At 39.3% G+C, this 15,797-nt stretch overlaps 1 protein-coding gene across 6 annotated transcripts in view; it reads left to right on the top strand.

Moving 5' to 3' along the window:
• GOLGA4 (golgin A4) overlaps positions 1-7,784 on the top strand; it is a 110,631-nt gene extending 102,847 nt beyond the window's left edge. For 5 of the 6 annotated variants that reach the window (XM_010835518.1, XM_010835520.1, XM_010835519.1 and 2 more), the window contains 2 exons: positions 4,233-4,295; positions 7,078-7,784. In XM_010835518.1, coding sequence (XP_010833820.1) covers positions 4,233-4,262 — 30 coding nt within the window. In that variant the 3' untranslated portion in view covers positions 4,263-4,295; positions 7,078-7,784. The remainder of the gene's footprint in view (positions 1-4,232; positions 4,296-7,077) is intronic. The other variant, XM_010835517.1, reaches the window with a different exon arrangement.
• The last annotated feature ends 8,013 nt before the right edge of the window (positions 7,785-15,797 follow it).

The following is a 15,797-nucleotide window of genomic DNA, read 5'->3' as shown; positions in this document are numbered from 1 at the left end:
TAGGTTGGTCATAACTTTCCTTCCAAGGAGTAAGCGTCTTTTAATTTCATGGCTGCAGTCACCATCTACAGTGATTTTGGAGCCCCCCAAAATAAAGTCTGACACTGTTTCCACTGTTTCCCCATCTATTTCTCATGAAGTGATGGGACCGGATGCCATGATCTTCGTTTTCTGAATGTTGAGTTTTAAGCCAACTTTTTCACTCTCCTCTTCCACTTTCATCAAGAGGCTTTTGAGTTCCTCTTCACTTTCTGCCATAAGGGTGGTGTCATCTGCATATCTGAGGTTATTGATATTTCTCCCGGCAATCTTGATTCCAGCTTGTGCTTCTTATAGCCCAGTGTTTCTCTTGATGTACTCTGCATATAAGTTGAATCTTTTGCTTAATAAATGAGTTCAGTTGACTCTTCTATTGATGCTTGTTATGGCGAATATAGGAAAATTGAAGACTTGGAAGGTATGGTTGTTGACCTTTTGGAATCTTTCATTTTAGGCAGAGGGAAAAGCATCCATTCATTCATATATGAATAAAAGACATGGTTATGTAATATAATTCAAGTTATAAAAGCAGATGCTTAGGAAATTTGAAATGTTATAGTAAGCATGAAGTGAGGGAGATCTCAGAGATTACGTATACATTGATTTGATTAAACTTTTGTCAATATAAAGAGATTTTTGGTACTTGATAGAGTCATTCATGATTGTTCCTTATTTGATGGAAAATTAAGATTATATGGAGAAAGTGGAAGCCTAAGTCACATTGGCTTTAAGGTCATTGTCATTCATAAATGAATGATGGGAATCATTGTTTTTGAACAAACCTCTTAAAGAAATCACAACTAACTTCGTACACTGATGAGCTGTACCTGATGAGAGTGAAACACTGCTAAGAGTGATGACTGCTCATTCTCTGTAGAAGTATCCAGTAGAAAGACGTCTAAATGTGTAGAAAGCAAAGCTTTTTAGAAGGTTTTTAAATAATCATTTTAAAGTTACTTAGTCACCTTAGCTTTAATTTAAATGTATGTTCCAGATGGGCCATTTATGCAAGTTGTTGTAACCACAGCTACAGTTTCCTCTCTATTAAAATCAGCAGTGTTGACTGCTTTGTTATTTTAAATTTCAGGGCTGCAAAGCTGGTATAAGTAAGCCAAGCAAACCCCACCGCATTGCAGAGCTCCCTTCTCTGTCTGTTAGTAATTGGGGCGCTTGAGAGATGGTGCATTGCACTTTGTGCTGACAGTGTGGGCCATATCAGCATTGGCATTATTTAACAGATACTAGAGGAGGGATACTGTCTAAAACCTTTGCTTTATAATCCTAATGATTATAAGTTTGCTTTCTGGCATGGATCAAAAACTGTCCCTGACTGCTCGTAAGGTGTTTTTCAGAATAGCACCTCTGTACCATATGTATCTCCCTTCCCCTCAGTGAGTTTTATAGTCTTTGAGAAACCCCACTACAGAATTCAACAGTTATTATTTAATAAGTGGTTTCAGAGTTTAACCTAATTTCGAGAACATACTTTGTAGATGAGAAACCATTATCTGTTAAGTAAGATTACATTGCTGAGCCTAATTAAAGTCTGTTTACTTAAGGATCACAATGTGGAGAGAAGGAATTCTAATCCTTCATTTGACAAGTCTCAGAATCTCTGAGACTTGTTTCTTCACAGAGTCTTTGTTTCTTCACAAAACTACATTATCTTGCTAGGATTGTTGAAGAACCAAAGTATGTTTACTGCCCCAGCTGGAGTTTTGTGATGATGGGGCGACTGGTGGGGCTGGTGGGGCTGGTTCCTTAGCCACCATGTAGCAATGGATAGGACTAGTCTTTCCTAGAAAATGAGATTTGGAAAGGTAATCTAATAATGTTCAAGATAAATCATGAGAGACCTCACTGAGTACGACAGTCAAGTCATTTTATGGGAAGGATACCTGCTCCAGCCGTGTCCCATCTCCAGTCCCTGCACCTTCGAGTGTCAGCAGCTTTGTTGTGGGGAGAACTAGTTAGTGCTCAACAGCTCAGCCCCTGGATGACTTTGAGCAAACAAACACTTTTCATATTTCTGGCCTTGCTTGGCAAAATGAGTATGTTGGATTATTCTATCTGCAAGGTTTCTTTTCCTCTGAAGTATTAAGTCAGTTGTAAATTTTGAAGTTCTTTCAAGTGAGAAAAAAAGGTCTTATATGCAGGAGTCAGAAGTTAAAGACACATGCCAGATGCACATAGCTTTGTGTTCCCTAAGGCAGCCTTTTTACTCCTCTCAGTTTTTAGCATCTTGTGCCTGATACTTGATTTTGTGATGGTTTAGGTAATTTAAATGGCCAGAGTAGTTTGAGTTTCAGGATGGGAGCAATAGTGAATACGCACGTGTTTAGCTCATCTCATTGTCTAATTGAGTAAGACTGCCCTTACACCATCAGATTTTTTTTTTTTTTTTAAAGAAAGTCTTATTTATTTAGGATAATTACAGTAAGAAAGTTTATTTTAAAATGAGGTGCTAAATGATCTCTTGGGATTGAGAAGTTCTTTTGTTATTTAAAAAGTGGTTCTTTTAGGGTGCTAGCAAACTTAATGACTATTTCCTTTGACTCTGTTAAAAGAAAATTTTTCTATTCTATTGAATAAGGTTTGGCTTGTTTTCATTTCCCGTCTAATCTGGTCGGTTGTAAAGACCGACCTTCTGTTGACCTTGTTATTGCCTTGTTTTCTTGCTGATCCTTTGTGTCGTGTCACATCCTCGATCAGTCTGAATTAATAAAACCATCAGAACTTTTCAGTATCAATAGGTATAAACATTCTCCATTCCAGTGGACATTTCCGTTTTCCTTTGCATGGTCTCTGTAGCTGCATGCAAGGTGGGTTCAAGAAACAGATGCACGTAAAACCGATGCATAGTGAAAAATACGGCCCCTGTAGACCATGTATTTGTTTTCTTAAAAGTGGTTTTGCCTCTTAATTTTGTTCAGAATACATAGTGTGTGATCATTGCAAAGAAACACTGCAGACAATGCAGAAACATTGCTTAGAAAGGGAGACCTCGATGATCTTCAGCCTCCCAGCTCTTTCCACCCTGACAAGATCATGTTTGCTGTTGGTGTTGGGAACATTCCCAGCTTTATAATTACATAATTATATTTATTCCTCTATCATTTAGGTATTTGACTTTATAAAAATGAGAGTGTGCAACAGCTTGCTTTTTTCACTTATTTTTATATTCCACCTCATTACAAACTGATTTACCTTCTTCTTTTGATTGGTTGATATATGGATGTCCTGCAGTTGAGTTCATCAATTTCCTATCCATAGACACGTAGGTTATTTTAGTTTATCAATACTTAACATTCATAGACACAGGGAACATACATATATATATTTTTTGCATACTCCCACAAGTTTTCCAATAGGATGTTAGCCTTATTGTGTTGTGTGTGTTGCAAATATTATTTTCTAGTTTGTCTTTTGATTTTGTTGCTTCTTACTAACTGCACATTAAATATAAATGATAAATAAAATGATGCTTCCAAGGTTGGTCACACTAAGAGTAGGCTCAGATCTTATAAACAATTCCTGTCTTTGCTGATACTGTTTTAAAGCAAACTAGGAAGTCAGTTAATAATCTTGGATTATGACCATGTTAAATAGGACATTGAATTTATTGCAAAAGGTTGCTACAGTAAAACTGTGTTTGCAGAGGTTGGGTCCCTTTGAAGGCAAACTTTGGTTTGGGTCATCATTCCTGAAACCATTTTCTAATATGGTGTTGAATTACAAGAGAGTTGTTCGTTGATAAAATTAACACATTTTAGGAGGAAATTCAATGTATGGATGCACTGTATTCACGTTCATCAACATTTCCCCCCAAATTGTTGGTGGTAAAATGAAATTACGTAAATCAAATTGTAATGTATGCTTGAATGGAATTATGAAGCAAATCCTTTTATAAACTGAATAATCATGACTTAATTATATCTAGCATATAAATATGTAATTAAGTATAAAGTACATCTATAATTGTGTTCTTTAAGTTCCGAGTAAAATCTCCACTGTGTAGTGTTATAGTTATTTAGGATGGGAGGGAGTGATTATAGATTCCTTGGTTTGGGGATATGTGAGAAATTTAAGTACATTCAGTTTAATCCTTTGAAGTTCATAAACACATATAATCTCTGTGTTATGTTAAGTCTTAAAACTAACCCAATAAGCTTTTTTTCTTCCTGGCTTTGTAGTATACTTCACCTCGCAGTGGTATCTTCTGAGTAAACCATCAGTCTGTGCTTAGTTAGCATGTGGTGAGTGAAGAATAATATGTCTTGTGTCTTTTGTGCAAAAAATCAAATGTATTGCATGATACTAACCATTTTGCTGGAATTCTTTTTTCTTTTGTTTAATGAAAATATGATTATGCTATGGGTTAATACAGGGATTTTCTGTTAATTTTGCTTTAATATGTAGATTAATAATCACCACCACCAATGTTATATAATTCTAGGAAATTTTAGTTCTTTAAATAGCAATTGAAAGTTTCAAAATTGCTGTTTGAAATTTTGCCCAAAAATCCCCCCAAAAATGTTTATGTATTTTATATTCCTATTTGTGTTTTATTTCTTGAGAATGGTCTTCAAAGTTAATAAAGATTATGAGAGAGAAATGAAAAATCATTTTCTAGATAAGAGTGATATATTTCACAAATCCAGAATGTAAAATATTACACAGCTTGCTTAGAGTCAGGCTAGTCTGAAATAATGAGCACTGCTGCTGCTGCTAACTCGCTTCAGTTGTGTCCAACTCTGTGCCACCCCAGAGATGGCAGCCCACTAGGCTCCTCTGTCCCTGGGATTCTCCAGGCAAGAATACTGGAGTGGGTTGCCATTTCCTTCTCCAATGCATGAAAGTGAAAAGTGAAAGTGAAGTCGCTCAGTAAGTGAAAGTGAAGTCGCTCAGTCGTGTCCGACTCTTAGCGACCCCATGGACTACAGCCCACCAGGCTTCTCCGTCCATGGGATTTTCCAGGCAAGAGTACTAGAGTGGGTTGCCATTTCCTGCTCCAGGGGAGCATACAGTATAGCAAAATAACACATTTGTCCTGAGGAGACCCTTAGGCAGCTGCTTTAATTGAATGTGGCTGTTTCTAATTAATGTGTTAGTACAATGAGGTGGAGGCATCTAAAATGTTTGGATACACTTGATTGTCCTCACATTTAAACACCCCTCCCATCACCTCTACATATTATCCATGTTATTAGCATGATTTAGTACTCCCTAAATTTTTAGGGAGTACTAAACAAACTTTGCATGAATTTTCACAAGTGACAAGTTGAATCACGGTCAATAGAGTTTACTTATAATTAAAGATTCTCTGTGATTATTAATTGAACTAACATGCAACTAACAGTATCAAGTTTTAAATGTTAATATACAGCATTTTTTTAACCTTCTAAGTTCAAATATCCTTTCTGCCTACATTTGAATCTCATTTTTATTTTTAATGTGTATCAGTTAACTTGTCTTGGTGGTTGTCTAAAGCTATCATTAGTCATGTAAATTCCATATCTAACTCAGTAAGTCCTCACCTTTACCTTTGTTTATAATATTATAAATACTGTATCATGCTCCTTACTGCATTTAAATAGCATCATTTATCACTTAAAATGCTACCATGTAGCATTTCTGTTGATTGGTAACTTGATTGTCTTCTCAACTTTCAGTTAGAAAAGTTTCAAGCAAGATTTGTAAAATTTAAGTAAACACTCATACACCCTTCACCTATATTTACCAGTTATTAACGTTTTGCCAGATTTTCTCACTCTCACTCTTGATTTCTCTCCATATATATTTTTTCTCCTCTATGACATTTGACAGTTGCTTGCAAACATTGTGCTTGTAAGCATTTGACAGTTACTTGCCAAACATAAATCAAATATCTTACTAAGTATCTTCAAAAATAAGGACCCTTTTCCTATATACTCACAATATAGTTGCCACTGTTTGGAAATTTAATATTAACACAATGCTGTTATCTAATATATAGTAAATACATTTCCCAGTTTTCCAAATAATGTCTCATAATTTTTAAAATTCCAGGATCCATTGGGAGATTGCATTTTGTCGTCATATTCTTCAGGTCTCTTTTGAACTAGAAAAGTCCTCCCAGCCTTTTTTTGGTGTCTCATGACATTGACATTGTGCAACATTATTGAATCACACATGAACTTCTCTTCCTGCAACAGTGCAAGCTCACGTTTGAAAATAATAACTGAAAAACGGTTTTAAATATCACAGGAGATCTTTTTCTTATCTTCTCTAGATTTTTAGGACTAACGTGTGTTGAATGAGTTTTATATTAATAAATTGTAAACTCCTGGAAATACGTCCTGAGTGGTGGATTATAATAAAGTCGGGACGACTGTAGTACTTTCTCTAGAACTGAAAGACTCTCTCTGTTACTTAATCTTCTTTGGTGGTTTATTTTTATGCATTTTTAACTTCATACTTGATTTGACCACTGGCTATTAGAATCTTATCTAGAGAAATCTTATTAGGAAGGTTTAACATCATGTCTTCTAAACATATTAAGGTTTTAAAATTAAGTTTGTTAATTTCAGATGAGGCATACATAATTTTTTTAAACCAATAGGTAGTTGTCCCTTGCTGCTATGCCTAGCATCCTAGGAGAACTGTAATATATAGAAACATCAATAGAGAAGAAGGAAAAGCCTTTTCTCCTCTTAAATCTAGCCTGCATCCTTGAAGGCTTCTCCCATGCTAGCACGCTTTCTCCTGGCTTTTTCTAATCGTGACCTGGCAGCCTTCGGTACGTGCTGCAAGGCTGCAGTTTCTGATTTCATATACAAATACTGCTTTCAGGACTGCTGACTAAAAAGATCATTCTAAGGACTGTAATGTTTAGAAGATTCCTTCAGGATTTAATATTTAGAATATTTGTACTTCAGTCTTCAGACTATATAATTTTAATATAATTTAACTTGAAAAAATAAATCTCCCAAAAAGTTAGCTTTAAAAGTTTTTTCGTTTTTTCGTTTCTTTTTTCTCCTCATCCTTTTTCTTTTCCAGTCATGGCTGCGGCCTTCATCTTAAAGAAGTTGGGAGAGTGATGCTGGACAGACCTGGAAAACTGTGTGCATTTGCTGTTGGTAGTACGAAGCTGTATTCAGGGCCCCTCATGTAGCCCGAAGACCAAGAAAAATCTGACATTGGCCCTCGGAAAGATTGCAGACTGCCTTTAAAATAGATTATTATATCAGTGGAGAAACAATAATAGTTTTGGGGGTTATCAATTTTTTGTTGTTGTTGGGAAGAGTTTTGTGTTGTTTAAAAGATATTTTGAATAACTTAACCTGATTTATGGGCTCACTTCATGTTCCTTTCTTCCATTCTTTTTGTCCCTCTTTTTAAAGAACTGCTTGACTTTCCTATTTATTTCTAGGGTGATTTTTTTTTTTTTTTAAAGACTTGTGCAATACATTTTGAGGTGAAATTTAGTGGATTTTTTTCTGATAAATTAGAGCATTTAATTGACTATTTTATCCAGATTGATTTATTGAATATTTGCTGAAGACTAGTTCTTTAAGCTCTGACATATGATAAATCCAAATGGCAGTACCTCATTGTTTACTTAGCTTTTGTACTTATATTTTTCAGAGGAAAAAATACTACTGTAAATTGTAAATAGCCAATACATAACTGTATCGTATGCAAATCTGTGACTGTTGGCAATATCATCTCAGAACAGAAAAATAAAGTTTATTTACTGTATGAAATGTGCTTACTGTGTTTTTTCCTAAATTGAAATCTCTTCAAAGTAGTTTAGAATTTATGTTCTGTCTGGGCGAATTATAATGAGGAACTGTTTGTCAAGAGAGCTGAATTGCTAAGTATTTGGAAAGATTCTTAATGCATTTAATCATGGAGTATTTTTCTAATGTGTCAGAGCTTGTATGGGAGAATAGGCTCTGTGTGTGTGTGTGTATACATGCTTACAATGATAAGTCTATTTATATTAAGGCCCATTAAAATTCCTGTGATTTTAATTGCATGATATTTTATCCTCAGGATACTATCATTTAACACCATGTTCTCTACTGTTGAACATCTAGGATGGTCATTTTGATTCAGTACTCCATGATGATCGGCCTGTCCATATTGTAAGCACACTGGAAAGAACAGTCCAGGACCAACCCGTCTTTCTCTCAACAACCTTTGATTGCCAAACACGGACACACTTCAGAAGACCGTGTGCCAGGTTTATCTGGCACTCTTTCCCCAAACATTCCAAAGATGTGATGTGTGGGTGAGCATTCGGAATCAGTATACTCTTAAGAGCACTGCTTCAAAACTGAGCTTCACTCAGATCTGAAGTGTCAAAGATGCATTGAAATAGCAGTGCCTGCAGCGGTGCTACAGGGGTGTGCAGGTGGGGGTGTGGGCGAGGCAGAGGCCTTCCTTCCACACTCCAGCCATTGTTTCTGTAGTAATAACAGTTCCCTTGTGCCTTCCTTTAAAATCCTCTTCAATCAGGTTTTGTTGTCAAGTTCTTCAGAAGTGTCCAAACACCAAACATATGTGAATATACGACACTCAGTAAACAATACGGCCATTTAAAATTTTACTCTGAAGAGTTAAATTGTGGGTATGGGTACATCTCTTATAATTTTTCCATTGCTTATTCCCCTGCTGCAGGAAGGCTGCTTCTTGCTTACCACACACCTGGATTGGGCCACCCTCCCCTATATTTTGTTTTTTGGAAAATGGTTATTTATTTGACTGTGCCAGCATGTGGGATCAAGGTCCCTGACCAGGGATCGAACCTGGGTCCCCTGCATTGGGAGCTCTGAGTCTTAGCCACTAGACCACCAGGGAAGTCCCATGCCCTGCTGTTTTAAATGGGGAATGTGTAGTGTGTTTCCCTGCCCCTTTTTATCATCCCACCACTGTGTGTTGGGGGTGGTAGGACAGATAATTCGTATTTCTCATTCACAGGTTTCCAAGAAAAGTTAACTCAAGATCTGGGGTGGCTCATGAGATCCTGGATATAATGTTTGATGCTACTATTGGGTAAGACTTTGGGGAAATTTTGGGAAGATGATGAATGTATTTGACGGGCAGTCAGGAAGGAAATGAATGTCTATGACCCAGTGAGCAGATTGTGGTGGACTAGATTGTTGCTTCCAGTTCTTCTCCCCCTCCCTGTATTTGGATCATGCATCCACATACTTTGTTATCAGGGTTCACAGTACCTACTGTTAGAGTGTGTGGAGTACATTTCTTTACCTAAACACTAAGATTGGCTGTATGACTTTGGTCAATGAGTTTTGAGTGGACATGACTTTGCCACATCTGAGCGGCAGTTTTAAGAGCCCTTGCATAGTTCAGCCATTGCCTTTTTATCTCTGTCATGAGACTATGATAAAGACATGAGACAGAGTTCTGCCTTAGCTTGGGCCCTGGGATAAATGATACATTGACCAGATGTGTAACAAGAGTAAGAAATAAGTAGTTATTATTATAAGCCACTGAGATTTGGGGGTCATTCGTTACTATAGCATGCGAGTGCGTGCTAAGTTGCTAAGTTACTTCAGTCGTATCTGACTCTCTGCAGCCCCATGGACTGTAACCTGCCAGGCTTCTCTGTCCATGGAGATTCTCCAGGCAAGAATACTGGAGGGGGTTGCCTGCCCTCCTCCAGGGGATCTTCCCAACCCAAGGATCGAACCCAGGTCTCTTGCATCGCAGGTGGATTCTTTACCATCTGAGCCACTGGGGAAGCCCTACTCTAGCATAACATAGTGAAAACTGACACACTGTGCAAAAAAAGAAAAAATTGTTGCAGGATAGTGTGATGTCTTCAGTGTTTAGAAGTTTGACTATGGTATCTTGGTGTGGATTTCTTTAGGTCTGTCTTTGCCCAGCTTCTTAAACCTACAGGTTTATGTCTTTTACCAAATGTGGGAACTTGCCAGCCATTATTTGAGTATTTTTTTTAGCCCTTCCTTCTTCCTTTCCTGCTCTCTTTCTGGGACCCCAATGACAGGTTAGATGCTTTGTTATAGTCCCACGAGTCCCAGAGGCCCTGTTCCCCCCCTCCCTTTTTTTCCCCCAGCTTGGTTTCTGTTGTTCAGATTGAGTAATTTCTCTTGTTCTATTTATAAGTTCATTGACTTTTTCCTCTGTCCCTTCCTTTCTGCTGTTGAACCCATTCACTGAGTTTTTATTACTATGATTATTTATTTTTTTGATGTGGGCCATTTTAGAAGTCTTTACTGAATTTGTTGCAATATTGCTTCTGTTTTATGTTTTGATTTTTTGTCTGTGAGGCATGCAGGATCATAGCTCCGTAATCAGGGGTTGAACCCACACCCCTGCATTGAAAGGCAAAGTCTTAACCACTGGACCACCAGGGAAGTCCCCCATCCATTGAGCTTTTAATTTGAATGATTGTATTCTTTAGTTCTAAAATTCCCACTCAGGTCTTCATATCTTCCATTTCTTTGCAGAGACGTTCTGTTTCTTTGCTTTAAGCGTGTTTGTAATTGCTCATTGAAGCACATGTCTGATGGCTGCCTTAGAATCTTTGTCAGGTAAAGGATGGGATAGAAGTCCAGATGTTCTACTAGGCCTTCATTGACGCCAAAGGTGGGGAGGTCCTCCTCATCACTGCTGGGTGGGGGTATCGAGTTAATAGTTGCCCACTAGACCTCTACTGACCACACAGGAGGGTGATCTCTTCACCTTTTTTTTTACCTTTGAGTAGCAGTGAAAGTCCACTCTCCATTGAGCCTCCTCTTCTTCTACCCCTGCTTGCTGCTCAGCCTCCTCTGACATCACCCTGCATGAGTTTTGGGTGCCTCCTTACAGCCTGGAGGAAGTTAGAGCCCCAAGCTCCCCACTAATGCCTTTGCTAGCAGGGCTTGGAGGCAGGTCACATTGTTTCTTGCTGGAAGTTTTTTATGTGTATGGCTGGAGTAGAGCGGTGGTTGTCTAAAAGCTTTCTGTCTTGCCAGGCTGCCCTTTGCTGGTCCTTCGCTTGAGCATCCAGTGTTTCCAGTTAGCCAGTTTCTTCAGTTCCATGTCTGACGTATATGAGGCAGAGGAAGCTCATGGCATGTCATGCCTCAGGACCCAAGTGCCCTGACCAGTTTGCCTCTTCCACTCCACTTTGCAAGTCTTCCTAGGTTTGTTTTATATATTAATACAGTGCCCAGGGTTTTCAGCTGTACTTAGTAGGAGGCTTAGGGAGAAATATGTCTGCTCTATCCTCCCTGAAGCTGGTCTCTTACACAATGTGATTGTAGTTAGTATATATTTAGTGTGTATTATTTAGTGATTTGAAGAATTCTATATATTGTTCCAGATATATGCACTTTTAAAAAATATTTTTTAAAAATTATTTTTAATTGAAGGATAATTGCTTTATAATATTGTGTTGCTTTCTGCCACACATCAGCGTGAACAGCTATAGGTGTACATATGTCCCCTCCCTCTTGAACTTCCCACCCCTTCTAGGGTGTTGGAGATGAATGGTTAAAGAAGTTGTGCTACATATATACAATGGAATATTACTCAGCCATAAAAGGAATGCATTCGAGTCAGTTCTGATGAGGGATGAACCTAGAGTCTATTACAGAGAGTGAAGTAAGTCAGAAAGACAAAAACTGATGCCATATATTAATGCATACGTATGGAATCTAGGAAAATGGTACTGATGAACCTATTTGCAGGGCAGGAATAGAGAGGCAGACAGAACAGACTTGCAGACACAGGGCGGGAAGGAGAGGGTGGGATGAATGGAGAGAGCAGCATGGAAGTGTATACATTACCGTATGTAAAGTAGATAGCCAGTGGGAATTTGCTGTATGATGCAGGGAGCGCAACCTGGTGCTCTGTGACAGAGAACATTCACTTTTTAATAGATGTAAACTAGAAGCATTAGCAGCTAATTCATAATAGTGGTTATAACTGGTCTTCCCTGGTCACTTCCATGGAATCTTTATTTCCTCATCCTTCCTTAGTTTTTTTCAGGGCATCAAGTATTGCCTGCCCGCAGTAAAAATTATTGTTTTCTTTGTACTAGAATGAGAACTCCAAGAGGCCAGGCTCATTATCTGTCTTGTCTACAGTTGTATCCTTACGACCTGGAATATGTAATAAGCACAAAATAAATGTGTATTGAATATAAATGAATGAATGGATGAACAAGTGAATTAAGAAAGAAGATAAAAAGTACCAGTACTTTTTCTGTAATTAAAAACAAAAAAAAACATTTTAAGACTGGGAAAAATTTTAAAGACCTCTTTCTCTCTTAAGACATGGGAACACAAGGGAGCAATAAGAATACAGTTATGAGCAGAACTAGGGCTTTGTTTTCACTTGTTTTATAAGTGAGTTCATCACAAATATTAATATTTTAAGGAACCAGTTACTTGTCACACACATCACAGTAGATCAGGACACACCAGGAGAAATGAGTACAGCTAGAGAGGGTCTCTCCCCTGTTTTCATTCCTACTTTCCTAGATTTTTTTGGGGGGAGGGGATTAAGCCACCTTAGATTTGAAGGTTAGGTTAGGCCCAGGGAAAGAACCTGGGAAAGCTCCAAAGAGCTTAAATTTCCCTAATGTCTTGGAGAGGCAACATAGCATGCTGGCTAAGAACGCAGACTGTGGGGCCAGCCTGCCAGGCTTCCAGGTCTGGCTTGGCCATTTACTCACTAGCCAAGGGATCTGAGACAGGGTGGGATCGCGGGCCCTTTGCTGCAGTATTTGCACCTGGACAAACTCTCCCTGAGCAACAGAATACGGGAAACTATAAGGAACTAAGGAAACTGTGTGTATTTGCAGTTGGGACAAATTATGAACAATAAGACACAAACTTGTCAGGTACTGGGAGCAAAGCAGGGCCCCACACATGGTCCCTGCACACAGCACCACCAAGGGGGTAGGCAGACCACCTAAGCCACCCCTCCAGCCTGACCCACCAATCTGAACCACCATCCCCCACCCCACCGCATCTAAGAGACTAGCCAGCCACTGGGAGCAAGGGAACCTGTTACTTCTGCTCCTTGTGCCGCAGCAGGGGTCCCAGTAAAGCCTTGCCTGAAATTCTCATCTAGCCTCTTAACAGTTTCTACTGACGGTAACAAAGGTTTAGATACAGGAGCAGAAATGGCAACCTGCATAACCCTTTTGGAAGCTTCCGCTTAGATCACAACCTGGGCCAAACTCAGAATTCAGGGGTGGGGAAATTCACACCATCTCTCAAGAGGAGGATTCAGAAAGGATTTGTAAGGGTGTGAATGCAGTGAGCAGGTGACGATTTGGGGAGCTGAATGCAAGCAGTTTGTCAAAACACTTCTCAGCTCAGTACAGTCACTATCAGTCAGCTGAGCTCATACAGGGCGTCCAGCCTGCCTGCTGGCACAAGTGTAAGTGTATTTCCCTGAAGGACATGCTTCAGGGAACCCTGCAGAGCCAGGGGCAGGACGAAAGGATGAGGTTCTGGGCATCCTCTCAGGGCTGCTCCACTTTTACTTGTTTCGTATATTGAGGTTCTCCATGAGGTTTTGTTTGAAAAAAATTCTGCCATCCACAAACCTTAACAAATTTTCTCTTTGGATGTATTCAGACCAACAGGAAGAACACCCTTAACCCATGTTTCCTTGGTCCCTGTATAAGTGCTTTTGCTCATCAGTTTCAGTCCGTACCTTGGGTGATACTCAAAGGCCTCCGTAAGGAAGAACTCAAGGGAATCAATGATTATGTGTTCTTTACAACTATGGGTCACCAATAGGTAAGAAGTTTACTTATAGACAAGTGCCAGGGAAAGTGTCAATGTATTTTCTCTTCTGGCCAATGAGAACTCTTTTATGTATCACATGACATGTTTCTCTTTTCCCTTTGGCCACATGGAAGCCTGGTGCCAAATTTAGGTCCCACATTTCATAACTCTTAAAATTAGAATGGGCCCACTGAAATTCTAAAATACAGATTGCAAGGCTGTAGCCAGAGATTCTGTTTCAGTGTGAACCCCTGGGCTGCCCCTGCTGGCTTGATTCTCTCTATTCTCCTGTCCTGGACTTGCCTTCTGATTCTAATACGCGTTTCCTCTAGCCCTGATTGTTCTTTCATACAGTAAGTCAGTTATTCCTCAGTCCAGGCCAGCCGTGAGCAGGGGGCTGCTCCCAGGGCCAGTGAAGGCACTGGGCTGCTGCTGGCGCGTCTAGGGGCCTAGCCTGGGATACTCAGCTGAGGAGGGTAGGAGGCACCCATCTGTGGGTTTGAGAATCCAGGTGTCCTCCCCAGTGAGCAACCCTGGGGGAGGCCTAATCTGGGGGGCGAGGGCAGGGCTGGGCCTGAGGGTTGGAAGACAACACCCTGGGCTCTCAGGGAAGCAGGACTCCGGCCCAGAAAGAGCGCAGCCCACCAAGTCTCCTGTAACTTCTGAACATCTGATCACACAGGGTCAACGGGGATCTTCACTCCAGTGGGCACCTCCAAATTTAGGTGGAGTAAACCAAGGTTCCCGGAGTTTAATCCAACATTCAGGCTTGGCCCAGAGTTGTTGGAAAGAACACGATCATCCTCTAGGATGATTCTGAATTTAGAATCGAATGTAAATGTTGAAATAAATCCATGGTCCTAATCTTTTGGGGTTATTTGTATTTTTAAGATAATTGGCATATTAAGTGAGCTAATAAATTAGCCTTGGATTCATTTTAAAACGTATGATTGAAGAATTGATTTAGATTTGTGATTTTAAGCTGAAACTTTATTAAGCTTATAAATAATATTGGAATATTTAAGATACCAAGATAGATATTAAGTTTTATCCGTTAGATTTATCAACCTTGGTCAAATAATGAATTATTTAAGTACTTGGGAGCTTTTAGAGTTCTGTGAATCCTGAAATGCTTATGTATGTGAAAGTCACTCAGTCATGTCCAACTCTTTATGACCCCATGGACTATACAGTCCATGGAGTTCTCCAGGCCAGAATACTGGAGTGGGTAGCCTTTCCCTTCTCCAGGGAATCTTCTCAATGCAGGGATCAAACCCAAGTCTCCTACATTGCAGGCAGATTCTTTACCAGTTAAGCCACAAGGGAAGCCGAATGAAATGCTTATAAAGGAAATCAAATGTAATACATTTATTAATATAGTAATTTCAAGCAAAGGGTATTTAATGAAGTTACAAAAACCTCCTGAAAATAATTGCTTGAAATTTGGTAGATTCATAATTAATGAAATTAAAGCTGAACTTAAGGTTCTATATTTGTGATGTTAATAATTTCAATATTAATTTTTTTAAACTGAAGTAGTCTTCTAATGGGGGCTTCCCTGGTGGCTGATGGTAAAGCGTCTGCCTACAATGTGGGAGACCTGGGTTCAATCCCTGGGTCGGGAAGATCTCCTGGAGAAGGAAATGGCAACTCACTCCAGTACTCTTGCCTGGAAAATCCCGTGGACGGAGGAGCCTGGTAGGGCTACAGTCCACGGGGTCACAAAGAGTGGGACACGACTCAGCGACTTCACTTTCACTTTCTAGTCTTCTAATGAAAACTTTCTCTTAAATCTCTTTGAAAATACTAATTGGAATTACATTTTCCCCCCTCCTTTATCCTACAGCTCTTATTTTCTCTGCAGATAGTTGTTCTGTTTGTGAATTTTTCTTTTCCTGTTGTTGGGGTTCCCAGTGGCTGGCAGTCCCTCAGTGACTGTCAAAGGACAAGGTGGATCATAGCCTGAATGAGTTTCCCTTTGTGTTTTAGATCTGTTTGCTC

The sequence above is a fragment of the Bison bison genome, unplaced genomic scaffold (genome assembly GCF_000754665.1).
Source record: "Bison bison bison isolate TAMUID 2011002044 unplaced genomic scaffold, Bison_UMD1.0 scf7180017864043, whole genome shotgun sequence".
NCBI lineage: Eukaryota > Metazoa > Chordata > Mammalia > Artiodactyla > Bovidae > Bison > Bison bison.
This window is presented reverse-complemented; position numbering and strand designations above follow the sequence as displayed.